At 33.8% G+C, this 17,780-nt stretch overlaps 1 protein-coding gene across 1 annotated transcript in view; it reads left to right on the top strand.

Annotated features, from left to right (window-relative positions):
* LOC150084741 (uncharacterized) overlaps positions 1 to 14,053 on the top strand; it is a gene marked incomplete at its 5' end in the record, with an annotated part of 120,705 nt that extends 106,652 nt beyond the window's left edge. Inside the window, 2 exons of the mRNA XM_090376343.1 lie at positions 2,005 to 2,209; positions 13,816 to 14,053. Coding sequence (XP_090232469.1) covers positions 2,005 to 2,209; positions 13,816 to 14,053 — 443 coding nt within the window. The remainder of the gene's footprint in view (positions 1 to 2,004; positions 2,210 to 13,815) is intronic.
* Between the last annotated feature and the right edge of the window lie 3,727 nt (positions 14,054 to 17,780).

Raw genomic sequence — 17,780 nt, 5'->3', positions numbered from 1 at the left:
TGTCAACCATGGAACTGCAGTGTGACCATATTCTATTTAGTAATGCTTTGGCAGTGCTGTATAGATTCCCAGAGTATATAGCAATCTGCATTTAACTGGCATTTACATATGGGCTTTCTCTCAACTTGACAGTTCAGCCCCAGATCTTAAAGAGATCCTCATTAGTTTTCATTGAAAAACAAACCTTGAATAGCATACACAAGTATGAGGGTACTGTATTAAATATTCTTACAAAGGGAAACATATGCTGACTTAACAAATCTCTGTTTATATCACAGTATCTCACAATGCAATTGATGCGTTTGAGGGTTTCTGTATTTATGAAATAAAATGAAAAAAAATAAAGGCTGGAATGCAACTAAATCAAACAGGGATAGATTCTGTCTATCAGGATTCTATCACATTACAAATCAAAAGGCACTAGCATCCTGAAAAGTCAAGGGACAACATTTCAGTAACCTCTGAACCTGCCATAGGACTTGGGTAATGTACAAGCATATATTAACTGATATGGTTGATCTATTAAAAACTAAACCTGAATTGATGTAATTTGAAGCATAAGCAGTCTGAGAAAAATAAAAATTACTTTCTGTCAGAGAGGCTGAAATATTTGAAATGGCTAAATCACAAAAAAAATTATGTACATATGCTTGGATGTGTGAATATTTGAAGCACAAAGTTTTGTTGTAACAAACTTTGAATTTGTTAACATGATCTTATACATTAGCTAAATTTCAGTGCAATAAACTTCAGAGAAAGGGCACGAAACCAACTTATATAAACTAGTAAGAAGAGCATCCACTTATTCTTGAGCATGCCAGAATTGCAAAGAAGAAGAAATATGGAGGCATAAAGCAGGCCTGCATTCATTCTCTCGCTCACTATACATTGAGATCTCAAAAGCTTGTATAAAATATTCTGTCCCTCCTCCACCTGATTACTAAAAGCTATTACATAGGAATAGCAAGATGTGCAGCCTCTACATGATCTTTAATAATTATACCAAGAATTGATATCAAGAATACATATATGGCCTGGAGATTTTTTTTTGAAAGATCTTTAAAACTTTCTTCTGAGGGGAATGAGATGCTTTTCCCTTTTTATTAAAAAATATTTGATCAGAAATGACATTTTAAGTATGGATCTTATCATCCAAAAATCTGTTTTAAGCATCATATTCTACTTTAAGGATTAACTTGATCAAAGACCAGCTTCCATCAGTGGTTTTAAATGCTCTTTCTGTTGATGATTGAGAATCTTCTCCCAGTCATGCAGTTGCTGGTAACTGAATGATAACAGTATCATTCTGTAAACTAACTAAGTGGGCGTTAGTTAATGGATTTTGGATATGAATCTAATTATCTAATATGAATTTAAATCTGAAGTTAAATTATTTTAAATTATATTTAACAGAAAGCTGACCTTATTATAATTGCAAAGTTACAGACAGTGCTTAAAAGGGATTAACATTTTCCATTGTTTCCTCCACTATTTGAGGCATCATACTCTGTTTGAGTGATCCAAATTAAATGAACTATAGTGCCCAGATATACCCCCCTGCCAAAGAATGCATCCTTCAGTGGCATGGAAGAAAAGAGTCATTTGAATTTCCAATCATTCATTGCCCCAAGATTTTTTTTCATGAGGTCTGCACTCTATTACAATGGACATACTTTGTATGAGATTTTTTTATAATTTTATTATTATTATGCCTTTTTCAGCCTCACTTTTATTGATTTTACTTCCACTCTATTCTTAAATATGAGCTGGTGGGTCTTCTGTTAGCATTTATAAAGCTTTATGCAGTTCTACTTTGCTTTACTTATTTAGTTTTGAATTATTTATTTTTTATTTCTTAGGAGTTTTTAATTTTTGCATGAGTACATAGCTTTTCATGAATTTGTAGTTGATATTATATTGAAATGTTTATATGTTATTATTTATGATGCATTCCATTATATATGTTTTTTTTTTTTTTTTTTTTTTTTTTTTTAATATTCCTAGGAATTAAACCATTCACTTGTTCTGTATGTGGTGCAACATTTACTCGGCAACACAGTCTAAATTATCATATGTTAATTCATAACAACAAAAGTAGATTTGTTTGCAGTGATTGTGGACGTAACTTTAGACATCCTAGTCATTATAAGGAGCATTTGAGACGTCACACTGGAGAAACACCTTATCAGTGTGGTGATTGTTATTTAAGGTAAGAATTATATATAAACAAATATATATTAGGTCAAAGTTGCGATTGATTTTTGTTTTGCGAGTGATAGTGAAAATTTTTATTATTTTGGGCGGAAGGCATTACTGGTAATTAAGGCCTAACTAACTGGCTAGCCATTGTTGTTCTAGCAGTTGTTGATTCACCTATAGTTCTATGTTAACAGTTAACACGAACTCAAGTTAAGAAATATATAAATGTAAAGTTTGAAAAGATTAGAGGTTTAACAAACAATAATTATAATAGGAGTTCTCATGCTGACCCTGGCTACATTAAACCCCATACTAATCCCAACGCTTTATAGCACTAACTTCACTGGATATTATAAATTTGACAGCAAAGTGATATAAATGGCAACAAAAGCAAATATGCTACACCTGGTCTTCAGCTCATAAAATCCAAAGCACCACAAGGTTACACCAATGGGGGGGTATGTAAATATGTATATTGTTATCCCACTGGGCACACACATGGGCTGTAGATAGGTTATACCAGTCCTTGTCCAGTGGATAACATTACCATTTTGATTTGTCAATAAAAAAAAGAAAAAAAGTGTAATCTTAAAATGTATTAACATAAACATCCATATAGGTATTCACCGTAATTCCTAACCATCAATTACAAAATTTAATACAGGTCGCATAATCACAAACAAACCAATTAACCAATCCCTTAGGCATATATAATTATTACCGATAGATTAACCAACAAAGCAGACTGGATGGCGCTCCAGCCTCCTATAAAACGGCTCCCGGGCAGATTGAACATGCTTTCTCATACAAACCACCAGCCATAGAGTTCGCAGGTAAATATACTTTTTATATTTACTCCGATGCATACCCATTGGACTTTGGGTCCCAATCCCAGTTTGCAGCTAATTATAATCCAAAAATTTTTAATTAAAATAATAAATTAACAATTATAATTTTTATTTGCCTTATTACATTATGCCATCCATAAGTAAACATGAGTACTTACTAAGCAAAACTGTTATTGAGACTACAGAAATGGGTAGGCAGGAGACATTCTTTTAGTATGGCTATCTGTCTACTCAAAGCCCCTGAGGAGGTAGCAGAGAGACGGCCATGTGAAGGAATGTTACCTTCCTAATTCTTCCTAGCTATTTTCCTAAATTTTATTGATTTAATCTTCAATAATTCCCTTTATTTCCTTTCTCCTCTAACTGTAAACCTCTAATCTTTTCAAACTTTACATTTATATATTTCTTAACTTGAGTTCATGTTAATTGTTAACATAGAACTATAGGCGAATCAACAATTGCTAGAACAACGATGGCTAGCTAGTTAGTTGGGCCTTAATTACCAGTAATGCCTCCCACCCAAAATAATAAAAATTTTCACTATCACTTGCAAAACAAAAATCAGTTGGGACTTTGACCTAATATATCAATGCACATATCATATTTAATTGTTTAATCCTACGATAGCATTGACGCCGTATAACTGCAGCATTATCACAACTGAAAATTTAATAAAAATAGAACATAGACTTAAAATTAGAGTTAAAAAAAAAAATATATATATATATATATATATTGGGATTATGTCTGAAGACAATTAGATTTAAATATTAAAATTTTTTAATAGCGTAAATGTGGATATTAGGTGCTACGTTAATGCTATTGTACAGTGACAATTAGGCATTATACGTGCATGGGTTATATATTTACTTAACTTATTTATATATTATTACTTTTTATAATAAATTTTGGTGCTACTTGGGAGCATCAGGTTTGTAGTGACCCCAACCAACCTGCTAGTTATATATAAATCTAGCCCTGGTATGGATAGCCATATATATACCATAGATACATGGTACATATAAATACAAAAAATGTATAAAATAACAAAATTTAAAGAAGATTAGAGACTTTTAGAGAAAATTGGAGAATAATGGAGAAAACTGTAGAAAATTAGAGAATACTGGAGAAATTTGAGAAAATTAGCAAAAATTAACATTCTCCCTCATGCCATACATCTGCTACATATAGCCACACTAGAAGAATGTATTATACATACCCGTTTCTGTAATCTCTATACCAGTTTTGCTAGGTTAATTTTAGGTAATTACTTGGAGAATAAAGAGAGTAATATTTTGAATATATGTGCTTAATTTTTAAATAAACAGGGTGGTTTACATATATGACAGCAAACTGTGATAGGAAATTCAAAGCCCTATGGGTCAGATTAAAATATCATTGTACCTCACCTCCATATCCTGTGGTGGACAGACTGAAAATGTTCAATTTTCCTGCCTTTAGATTTTATGTGTATAGTACCATTTATTGTGCAGATGTATCAGGTTTAATCTGTGGCGTGATAGTTTAACTTGCCATAGGCAAAATCTAATGCTCTGCATTCCTGAGAGTGGACAGGCCTGACGTAGCCCAGTGGTCAGGAGCGAGAGTGCATAGTGCGCGTTCCTTGAGTGGACCGGGGTTCAAGCCCGTGACTACTAAATACGATATATATTTGTATTGACGATTTATTGTAAACTCTACTGACTTGGTTGTCGTGCCGGAGTATAAACAGAAAATTTATTTATTTTATTATAATTTAAAGCTTGGGATATGGCCCTTAATATTTATATTTATGTTTAATGCATTAAATTAAACTAAAATGAGAAATAATAGAAGTGATAGATATCAACCTCTATTTGCACTTTTATGAAAATAAGAGTGCAGATAATCAACTATACAGATTTCAACAACATGACTAAGAAAATTTATCCCAAAGAACTGACTATAGAAAGAACCAACACAGAAAGCAACCTACAAGCCACCTACCTTGATAGTCAAATCTCAAAAGCAAATGACTTAGTATACACAAGACACTACGATAAAAGAGACCAGTTTAGCTTCCCAGCTATTAAACTAACAAACTGGGAAACCAATTTAGCCAAGAATATACATGCAAACATGATCAGAAACCAAACCAACAGAATATGCAATAACCTAGAAAACATGATGGAAGCTTAAAAAAAACTGAAAAATACCCTCATCCAGTGCTTTTTTTTGGGACGGTATGGTGTACCGGCACCTTTATTAACTGTGACATTTACATGCAGTGCACTTCGAAATTTGTAATATTTCGTAAATTTTTTTTCATGTTTACCTACTACTCAAATAAGCTTAAAATTATTTAACTAAATTTGCATTTTTTACTGTCTATTGTTAATTTTAATTGTAATTTTAGTTTTAATTTTCTATATAAAACTGTATGACCATTTTTATAATTCTAAGTTATTCAGTCGGACCTCTGTTTAACGAAGTCCTTTTATAGCGAATTATTTTGAATTCTCCTTGTAAGTTACATTTAAAATAATTTCCGTTGAGTGAAGAAATTTTTCATATAGCGAACGGATTAGGTGAGAAATAACTCAGTACACACTGTTCACATTTCTGGCTTTCAGGCAATTTAGACAAATAATGCTTCTGCGTAAATTAAGAGAGCTAAAGAGATTACCATTCTCCAACTTAGTGGTACCTGGTATAACCTATCCGACCGCCTGTCCCACATATGGAGAAGTTGCGCTAGTCAAGAGTGAGCAGATCAAGGTGTATTCCCAATGGGCTCTGGCCAACCTTCTACTGCAGTGGTATCCAACCTTTTCACTTACAGGGGCCATATTCAAAAAAATTCAAAGTTAGATTTCTTTAGTGTGTTACATTTTCCATATCTTGTTGCATGTAAAAGTAAAATTTAAAATATTCGAAAATTTTATTAAGTACAATACACAATTACACTTACTGAACAAAACATTTAATGAGAATTTTTTTGATAATTAACAAATTTTAAAATGCTGTTTTAGTTCACTTTCCTCGCGGGCCTATGGCCCGCGAGGAAAGTGAGCTAAAGTAAGTGCCCCGTTCAACGTGCAGTTGCTAGTATCTTGACAACAGCCATTGTGGTTAAGAGTTCCTATTCTGTGGTGTCACAAGTTTACCATGACTGGCTCAACAGCAGTTGAACAACCAGCCAAAGGTCATGTGGGACAGCAACATGTGGTCAATGCCTGTGGTGAGCATTGTGTATGCCATCTTGTAACACAGCAACACAGTACAGTGGCCCAGCTATCCACACAGTACAATTTAGGAAAAGCAAGACCAATGTCCACATGGACTATGCACCAGACAATTAGCTTTATGGCTATTGAAAGCTGTCACAGGTACTTATGTTCATTGCGAGACACAAGAAACTGCACCTTGCATGGCCATGTCGGCACCTACTTGTGGAAATTTCTAGTCTGATTAATCTTGTTTCTAACTCTATCATGCTGATGGGCATATCTGCATTTGCAGAAAGTAACATGAAGCCATGGTGCCTGGATGTACTGCAGGCTGGAGGTGGTGGTATGGTTTGGGGACTGTTTTTCTGGAATGTTCCTGGTTCTCTGATCAACATCTCAATGGGAATGTCTACCTTTCTATCATCGCTGACTAAGCACTCCCCCTTCATGATGACAGTGTATCCAGACAACACTGCCATCAATCAAAAAAACAGTGCTCCATGCAACAAGGTCCGACAGGTTGCTATCTGGTTTCATGAACATGACAATGAATTCTCCCTCCTCCCATGCCCACTTAACCCAATTGAGCATGTTTGGGACCTACTGGAAAAGGATGTTTGATGCTATGACTATTTACGCCGATGGCAGGTGGGTAAATACCTGCCTAGCAACCCAAAGGTCGCGGGTTCGAATCCCGTCTCGGGCTTGGATCAGAGTACTTGCAAAAACCTTGGGAGGTGCATTATGGCCACAGATGCCGATGCGCCAACAACTACCAAAAAAAAAAAAAAAAAAGACTATTTACTTGACAATGTGTGGGCATTATTGGACACATTGTGCAATGCTTGGGTAGCACTCTCACTGGACACCCTGCAACACCGTGTGGTGGAGTCCATGCTAAGACATGTACAAGCCATATTATAGACAGAAGGTGGACCCCACAAGGTATTAGGTAGGTGTTGCTAATGCAAAGTCAACTTGTATACAGAATTATGTGCATACATACTTAGGAGTGTATATTGATGAAAGATGCAATATTTGCTGAGCTCAATGAGTACGATACAAAGTATGATCAGAAAATTTCATGGATTTCTACCTTGAAATTGTGGCATTGTAGTGAATCAAGACACTTGTAGCAGTGTGTTTCATGACTCACCTGAACATAGTAGCAGAGGTCACCTGTTTAACTGTAGTCAATCTGAATTAATGCTTTGGTATAAGGTATTTTATGGACTTCATCCTATTTACTTCTATTCATTACTTTTACCCATTAAAAAGCATGGATAAAAGTGATAGCAAATACAACTCTTGCTAAATCAAGAACTTACCAGAACAATTATTAAAAAAAAAAAAGACATTTTAATTACCTGTTTCAGTAACATATATGGACTCCACCCCATAGTTGTTAAGGTTGAACTACTTTACATATTTCAGCTGACTTAATTGTATAAAGGTTATCACCAATATATAAATCACAAAAATCACAAACTTAACTGAGTGGAAAGCAGACAAACTTATCATGACTGACCTTCAATCAATACTGCATTCCTTCTTTAGCTGTGGCTTACTTTTAATGGTGCATCCAGTAAAGTGGCTTACCTAATACTGCAAACTTGTTGACTGTTTAACTATTGTGCAGCTGTTATGCTGAAAGCAGTGCTAATATTGAAGTAGAGAACATGATAAGTATTTATTAGATTGTGTAGTTGTTTGTTATTTTTTTATTTTTTTATTTTTTATTTTTTTTTTTTTAAGAGCATTAGCAACTAAGGCCATATTGCTCCGGGATATGCGGTGGTCATTCCCTGACCTTTCTGCATCCTCCGTATTTAGTGGTGACTGGCTCGAACCCCGGTCTAATCAAGAAGCGTGTGCTACGCACTGCTGCTCCTTTCCACCTGGCTATGGAGGCGCCCAGATTGTGTAGTGTTAGAGAATGAAATTTTACTTCATGTTTCAAGTGTTATACTACTTTTGGTTGAGGAATTTTCTATCTTCCTTTGGTTGTATTGTTGACATTCATCTTACTTGTCCACTTTTTAAACCTGTCTTCAGACAAAGAAGCGTCCTATAACTGTGTTGGTGCAATTTATATCTGCTTGAAGTATAAGTCATCTATCCGTGATTTATGTATAGGATTAAAATAATTCAAAAAATCTAAATCACACTATAAATGCCCAGAATTTATGGTAACAAGCACCACATGGATTGGATTTTTCAACCAAAGTTCTAAAGAATGAAAACAAAACACTAATAGCTGAGACAGACCCAGCTTTGAAAGTGAGGCTTCTACCTGCTCATCCTCAAGATTGTTTTACCACTAGCTTACTATTTGGACTAATACACTCATCAGTCAACCTAATGAAATTATTAACTTTCTAGAAGAATTGAAGGCATTCACCATTACTTTCAAAATAAGGAGCATTTATATTGGACCAATTTCATGCACCTATTAGGAAAATTTGATCATTAATGTAATATTGCAACAAAACTGAAGTGTAATTATTCTTGTCTCATTAAGAAATTCAACAAGGTAACAGAAGAGTTATTGATTTGCAAATCACAAAATCTTGGACTTACTGCTGTTTGTTAAATTTATCAAATGGGAACTATGAATTAACGCTGAAATTTAAAAACTCAGTAATTAGCCTAAATAATCAAAAATTGGAAGACATTTCTTCTGGCCGACCGGGCTAGCTGAGTGGGTAAAAGTACCTGCCCGGCAACCCAAAGGTCGCGGGTTCGATTCCCGCCTCGGGCTTGGATCAAAGTACTGCAAAAACCTTGAGAGGTGCAATATGGCCACAGAAGCCGATGCGCCAACAACTACCAAATCAAAAAAAAAAAAAAAAAAAAAACATTTCTTCTGAGCATCCAGCTTTGAAACAATACTATTAGAGTTTTCCCTGATAATGCCTGTTTTAAGTGTATTACTATTAATACTCAATGCTCAGTCATTAAAAAACGCATTTCCTTTTTCGGTTAACTTCTAAGCAAGAGCATGACTCTTAAGAAATTCCAAAAATGATGCACTTTAGTTCCCAGTTACATAAGGCAGGAGCCTGAACATAAACTGTAGAATTAAATAACATAATGTAAATGTCAATGATATTCAGGAAAACACTTATAAAATTTTATGCAAAATTGTACTAATGTTATTGATAAGGATTTTCCTCTTTACTTTTTTTTTTTTATTCCAGCAACACCAACTAACCAATCAGCCAGTATTGTTCAGCTGTCAAATAACCATATTTCCAGACAAAAAGGAACATATACTGAAGTAATCTCATCCCCTTCCCGTCTGCTGAAAATCCTAACATAAAAAAGTACAAATAGCACAAACAAAAGACATAAGATAATTGACCTATTAATCGTTAAGAATTATTGATTTTTCTCGTACAGTTTGCATTGCTCAAACTGCACTGTTAATTCAAAATGCAGACTGTTAATTCAAACAATAACTGTTCAAACTGTGCGACCATTACTCCAACTTACATATTACCATCATTCAGCATCTCGATATTTATGTTTAATGCACCCATTCCAGTTTTTAGTTTCTCCCAAACTTCAAAATGCTGCCTTTTTCCTGCATATAGGTTTCCATGTCTGCTACTATAAGTCATTAATGAACTTTTGATGGAAAAACCACTTCTGCCACTTATTTGTTGTTTTTTGGCTGTGTGTACAAGATAACAGTATCGAGAGATTTTGCAGTGCTCAGAGATTTTTCAGCTCCTGAATTTTTTTGATTGTCCAAAAATTTTGTATTTGTAAATTTTTGTTGAACTCCTCAATACACCAGCATAGTAAGTTACTTCATTTTGGTTTTGACAGACTCTTAACAGGAATGTCATTTTCAACTTTTTTTCATAACAAAATGATTTTCCACCCAACAGCACTTCTACTAGTAATTTCCTCTGCAGAAAGTGCTATAAATGTGTGGTAGGTCTTGAGATGTAGCACAATCACTGCCACTTAAAAGTTCACAAATTTTCTAGATATTTCTAAGAGTTTTGTGAATCAACAACCATCACTTGCAATAAGATTCTATATTATGAATTTATAATGTTTTACCTAACAGCATAAGCAAGGGCACTGCAAATATACATAAACTATAAATGGATGGGTTTTTAAATATATAATAATCATTTGATCAATTCATTTTTAACCACTTAGCATTAGGTTTTTTAATATACTTTCCAAAACTGCGCGCACCAACCAAACAACATATTTATTTACAGTCTGACAAAACCAAATTTACCACAAACATAGAGGGAATACGTGATCTCCCCATTGGCACTATTTTAATTTTTATTTGGCACTTTGCACATTCCTATCCTCTGGACAACACCAGAGGATAGGAATGTAAACTCTGTCAAATGCACCCTCACCAGGTGTACCTGATAGATGTGCTCTCTCTCTCTCAACTTTTCTTTCGAACTGCCATCTTGAAACAGAATGCTAGCCACTGGATTTATAGATGAACCTATTTGTGTTTACACTATGATCAACATTAAATTTGGGTATTAGTAGTGCTAAATGATGCAATAAAGCAAGCTCAGTAAAGCAAGTAATGTAAAGCAAGCTATACATCAGCAAAGAAAAGAAAAAATCTCATTCACCTGTCCCTCCCCCATTTAATAATTTATCTAGTTCTTCCTTGGATTTATTCAAACTGCTCACGTCTACAACACCAGTGGAAGTTTTTGTAGACAATTAACTACCTCCTGACTGGAGGCAAATTTCTGCACATCTACCCTGCAACCATACTTCCTCAGTTTGAATTTATGCCCCTTCATATATGTAGTCTGAGCAAGAGAAAGAATTCCATCAGCAGTTATTTACTCAATCCATCGAACACCTTTAAATACCTCACTCAGATTTCCTTGCAGGTGCCTAGTTCCAAGACTGAAATTTGCCAGAACCCTTTCGTGGTAAAAGAACTCTATTTTTTCCCTCACTAATCTCATTGCCCTTCTATACACCTGTTCCAACAGATACACATCCTTCCTAAAATGAGGTATTCAGACCTGTATGCAGTGTTCAAGATGTGGCCTACCTATTGCCTTATACAAAGGAATAATCACCTCCCTATCCTTGCTGGCAAAATTCCTATATATCATTGACCAGATCCCATGAGCTGTCCTGGCAGCCTATCTGCACATATCTGACTCCACAATTACTCCCAGGGCCTTTTTAGTCTCCACTGCCCTGGGAAATGAAAAACTTGGGCGTGGTACCACACAGTTGGTACATTAATCTGTGATTACTGCTCCCCACATGAAGTACTTTGCATTTGTCAATAGTAATCTTCGATGGCACGTGTTATCCCATCCTGCCTAATTTTTCTAGATCTTATTGCAGTAGCAGACCCTGATTATTGTGATTAACCCCCCCTCCCCCATCTGCAAACTGAGACATTAAGCCTGATATGCCTTAATCAGTATCATTAATGAATATAGAACAGAACAATGTGCCTAGCACTGAACCCTGGGGGACACTGATAACATTAGTCTAAGAAGACCAGTGCCCATTTATAACTGTCTGTTTCTATCTTCTTCCATTCAGCTATCCCGTTATCCATAGCAGCAAAAGGTTTTCTGAAATGTGCTTACTAGTGAATATAATTATAATAGTCAATTTGTATATTGTCCACTGAAGGGATTATCTCCAGGGTGGGATTGGTATGTATTGTTTTTCTAATGAACGTATGTATGCATAGTGAAGAGAAAACATGCAATTTATAAATAGAAGATGCTCCACAAACTTAAATGTTTTGACATATTAATAACAATTATGGTTTATTAATCCCAAAGATTCAGACGAACTAAAAACTTAATCAGCTCACCATTACTGTTAGGAGTAGCAGTATGTATGATGCTGTATTCAGCCAGCACAATGTCTTCACTGTGCAACACCAGCACAGTGAAGACATTGTGCTGGTATTGCACAGATGACCAAAATAGCTCCTTACCTTAGCATGAATGATGATAAAGCTTAAAGGCTTTGTCACTATTCAAGCCTCAAAACTTGATGCTTGAATAGTGACTGATATATGTACTTTAACTTCAGTAAAGCTTTTGCCATTATTCCACATGCAAGATTCTTGCACAAATTGCAGCAGTGTGGCACTGAGGGCAAGTTACTGCTGTGGATGAAGGAATGGTTTTGTTGCAGAGGATGGCACTGTTCCTCTTAATAATCCTGCAGTTTTTCATTCATTTTATTTCTAATCTTTCCACAATGAGAATTTAACTAAAAAATTAACAGAAGTGAGTTCTTACATTAAGTAAGTTATGTTGTTTATAAGTATGATGCAGTAGCTAGAAGCTTCCCAGTCCTAACATCCCACTGGATGATAATGCTCAGCCACATCATACCAGATTGGTTGATTGTTGTCTGGAATGGAATGTAATTATATATGTAGCAAAGCCAGTGCAAGCCCCCCATAATCCCAGAGAGCATGCTTAGGATGCTCTTGGGAGATTATTGAAACTCTTCTTCTACCCACATAATCTCTCTTTTCCCTCCTGTGATATTAACAGCACAAGGAATAATCATTTTATCTTTAGAAGAATTTTATAAAGTGTGTACAAATCCAAGGAAACAAACTGTGAAGAGGTCTTCTGTTCATAAAAAAGATCAAGAAACCCAGTGGCCTGAAGTTAGCTTGCCATTTGTGGAATTAATCTAATTCTTCTTCTACCCACATAACCTCTCTTTTCCATCCTGTGAGAGAGTGATGTCATCATGTCCAGTGGGAATCATTGCCTCAACCAGGCTTGATGGTTTCATTAACTGTAAGCAGCATTGCTGTTGATTAAGAAATCTCAAATGTCTTGTCAGCTACTTTCCCCTATCAAGAATCAGTTGGTATCCTATCTGTGACTTTACTCTTGACCAGTTCGTTGTTCTTCATGATTTGTGCATTTTTGTTCATTGCCATTTTCTGTTTACCAATCTCTATACTAATTTAAGATCATACACTTGCAAAGTTACCGTTGAGTATTTCCACAGGTTCCCACAGTACGCTCTATTTTGTGACTGTTGCACAAAATGCCATTCTAAAACATTTATTGTATGATTAGCAAAAACTTTTTTTTTTTTTAATTTATTGGTAACATTTAATTTTAAGTACTTGTCACCATTCAAAATATATTTTATTTATGAAGTGCTTTTGTCAAATGAAATTACTGTAATCACATCATATGTACATCATACATACTGCTACTCCTTCTAACAGTAATGGTGAGTTGATTAGGTTTTTAGTTGGTCTGGATCTTTGGGATTAATAAACCATAATTGTTATTAATATGTCAGAACATTTAAGTTTGTAGAGTATCTTCTATTTATAAATTGCATGTTTTCTCTAAAGATAATGTGCCTATTTTGCTGAGCACAGATTTCCTATCAAAAACTGTTCCACTTTAGACAAATCAGCTGAAAAGATTCTTGATTCATTGAGAGTGAGAGTGAGTGAGTGTTATTCTTGAATTTCCAAGGGTCAAGTATCATGAAATGCATTCATACCAGATTTCCTTATTTAATATGCTCTCTAGGTTCAAGACAAGAAACACTTATAAACGGCATCTGAAGACACGGCATGGCAAGATATTAACAGCACAAGGAATAATCACTTTATCTTTAGAAGAATTTTATAAAGTGTGTACAAATCCAAGGAAACGAACTGTGAAGAGGTCTTCCGTTCGTAAAAAAGATCAAGAAACCCAGTGGCCTGAAGTTAGCTCGCCATTTGTGGATAATGAGGAACAGTTAACAGATAAAGTGGAATGGTGATTTCTTCGTATTATCTTACTAAGTATATATTATTATGTACAGAAAATGCTTTATATAGAATGAAATATTCAGCAGCTATTCATTTGTATATGACGGTTCTTCAAAACTTAATTTTTAATATTTAAAATTTTCTGCATAGTAGTGAGATACATATTTTTTAGAATGTTTTCTATACACTTTGAAGGTATATTCATATGAATTGTTTTTGTTTGTCATTTATTCAGAAATGAAGAATCTGAGAAATGTAATAACAATCTTTGAATAAGAAATTACCTTAATTTTTGATGATTTTTGTGTTGAAAAAAGTTCCACTGAAATAAAAAAAAATCCATGCATTTCTTTATTATACAATAATATTTCAAAATCATGCTTTGCATTTAAAAAAAAAAAAAACAACTGAAATTTTAATGTTGACAATTTTTTTTTTTTTTCTATTTCTCACTTTCTTGGAATTAGTCTAATTTACAGTTAAAAGCATTTTCCACCCACCATACAAGTAACTTTAGACCATTGTATAAATTCAGTGAAATTTAGTGTTGTTTCCTAGCACATATTTCATAAAAGAAAGTACTGTAACATGTTTTGTAATCTGTTAGAATATATTTTTCTATCCTATATATTATATAGATGTCTTGCTTAAATAGATTGTGACAATTTAAAAATTGCAGTATATTACTTGTCAGAAATAGCAGAATTTTAGTAATGTTATTTTCAATTTTGATTTAAAATAGAAAAAAAAAAAAAATTTTGGAAGTAATGAGTTATTCATCATGCTTTTAAATTTAAATACCATTCCATTTATTCCACTATTATTTATTTGGAATATTCCAGAATCAAAGAAGTTTAAAAATAAGTTGCCTTATTAACATTATGGAACTGAATCATTTTGTATATTAAAACACACAGTAGCATCTCATACTTATTGAGTGCCTGTTGTGGCCTTATGTAGCATTTGCATAAAGCTTCTAGGGTTTTACTATGCCTGTCTTCACTGGATTATCTTTGTGATAACTGCTGAAACTTCTCTACCTTGTAAATAAGATGTTTCAGTTGGAGTTCTTAGTTTATTCTTTTTCATATATAGATCATTGTTAATCAATAAACTAATTTCATATTTCAAACAAAATTATTTTATGTGTAATTATTACACATAGCAGCAGTATGTACAGTAAAACCATGTCAACTCAGAATACAAAAAATAGAAAAAATATGAACTTCAACTTAAGCAACTGCGATTTCAGTTTTTTTTTGTTTTTTTTTAATTATTTCTTTCTTGTTTTCCACCAATGCTAAATGCTCAGTATCATCCAAATCTATCGTCTAGTGGGTGTAAAGCTCACCATAGATCATTCTCCTTTTAAGCTGATTTGACAATTTACTATTTTTATTTAAATTTTTAGTTCTTAGAGTAAGTCCTCTTTTTTTCTAATACATGCTCAACACTTTCAGTCTGCCTTCCTCTTGCTCTCACCTCTATGCCTATTACTTATAATTTTCACTTGAAATATCTGTTTAGTTCATGTCCTTTCACTCACTGTTCCTGTGTGTATTTGTACTTTAATTGGATTATTAGTTATCCTAAGATTTTTCCTTATTTCCTCAGTTGTAATATAGTTTCCATTTATTCCATCTGTTAATTCCATATATTTTTCTTTAATTTCTAGTTTCCAGTAATTCATTTATTACTTATCAACAACTCTCAGATCTGTAAGTTAAAATGGATTTAAAAACTGTAGTAAATAAACTGTAATAAACAGCACTAAATACGGTGCTTATGAAAAAAACTTGAATTTGCAAGATTTACTATTTAAAGGGGGAAAAAATCACACTTCCAAAGGAATAAAGCCTCAGTTATAATGTAAATAAGGTCAATTAAAATAGTATAATAAAATGACAAAGTTTGCATATGTCTGTCTGTTATATGTTGTAAAAATTGAATGGCACATTCAGATTTCTTAATCTCTACTCATTTCTAGTCACAAAGAGTAATTTACGTCTGTGTTAATTATCTGCAACAGTGTTCAAAAATCAAATCAAAATCCAATGACTTAATTTAGTTAAAATCATGCCTAATGACTGACCACTGTTTACCGATTACTTTTTGTCTTCATTATCCATGGTTCTAAAACACAAGAAAAACTCTGCTTTATTGATTGCTTTGTTCCTCCTCTTTTTTAATTTTTATTAAAATGAGCATCTCTCTCTCTCTCTCTCTCTCTCCCCTCCACTGTTTATGGATCTATTGAATAAAAAAATTGAGAAATATTCATCAATTCCCTTTGTATAATTAGTCTTTTTAGAGAAGTGTTTCTCAGCTATCTGTTTTTGGCCAACCTGTTCGTTAGTGAAAGAAAATCCTCAATCATTCTCCAACCCTCTTACTGGTCATAAAATACTTAGTTCCTTTCTGTGAGTGGCCTGCTCTGCTACATCAATGCTGAAAAATAAATGACAAGTGGTTTTTGCATAAAATTATATGATTGCTGTATAATTCCTAATTAAGAATACCTGGTGTAGGTGAATAGAATATAGTCACACTTTGTTCTATTAGTCTAGCTCAGGGCAATTTCATACTTTTTTTCCCGTAAGCTTTAATGCCATACCCTGAATTGTCTTTAATTTTTTTTTAAGTATGCAAATTATGGTCTTCATTTGAAAGGGGGAAAAAACTAACCTCTGACAGTCTTGTAAAAATGTACACAACTTTTTCAGCAGTTATTGACTGTACAGTTTATAATTACAGAAAATACATTACTTTCCTTCACTTGAGATATCAGTATTACTTTAAATTTATATCCCATGAAATTTGTAATTTCATCACAAATAGGATTTGAGAAGTAAGCAGGCCCTTGATATCTTTCATTAATTGGTTCCTTAAAATTGTGATGGATAAGGAGCAGTAGCCTTGCATGTTATGATGGCAGTGGTTCCAGAAAAGTCACATTGATCAATATACCTAATTTTTAGGATAAAAAAAGCATCAGTGAAGACTAGTTTAATGATGTTCTACTGATTTAAATATACAATATGCAATCAGTTTATTCCTTGAAGAGTAAATCACTCTTGGTTGACATGCCACAAACTAAAAAAGTTGAGGGCTGTGGAAGTATTGTTCTTCTTCCTGAGAAAGAATCTAGTTGATTTGTATCTGAGCTTTCTTCCTCATAATTAAAGACTTCCTTATAGCAAAGAAGATCTCTGCACTGGAGTACTAATCTAAAGCTCCTTACTTACCTCCTGTTCTGGAAGAAATCTATCAATGTTGAAGTTTTTAGTTTCTCCAGTTCTTCACCAGGTAACTCCTCCGAGGTCTTGAATTTACTTATTGAACAGGTCTTGAGTATTGACCTTTCAACGTGTGCGCCAAATAGTTCAACATTACAGGAGTCTAATTCCAAACTAAACAGTCCTTTCCTACATTTTTTTTTTTTTTCCAAATGTCTCTTCTTGGAACTTAGGGAAATCCTCAAACATTCAGACCATAACTTCCTTCATATAGCACTCATACATTAAAAACTATTTTCGTCACAGATGATTGCAATGTTTCATTTGTTTCATTGCATTCTTGACATTGAACATGTCCAGCATTCTCTTAAAGTGGGCTTTCTTCATTAGTTGCCTCCAAGCATTTAGTGAATGTAATTATAGTAGTATTGCTGAATTAGCAATCACAGTCTAGTTCATGGGTTGTAACAATTTCATATTGAGGAAAAGAAGATGGACTCAA

The sequence above is a fragment of the Mastigoproctus giganteus genome, chromosome 6 (genome assembly GCF_048544385.1).
Source record: "Mastigoproctus giganteus isolate SK-2022 chromosome 6, ASM4854438v1, whole genome shotgun sequence".
Taxonomy (NCBI): domain Eukaryota; kingdom Metazoa; phylum Arthropoda; class Arachnida; order Uropygi; family Thelyphonidae; genus Mastigoproctus; species Mastigoproctus giganteus.
This window is presented reverse-complemented; position numbering and strand designations above follow the sequence as displayed.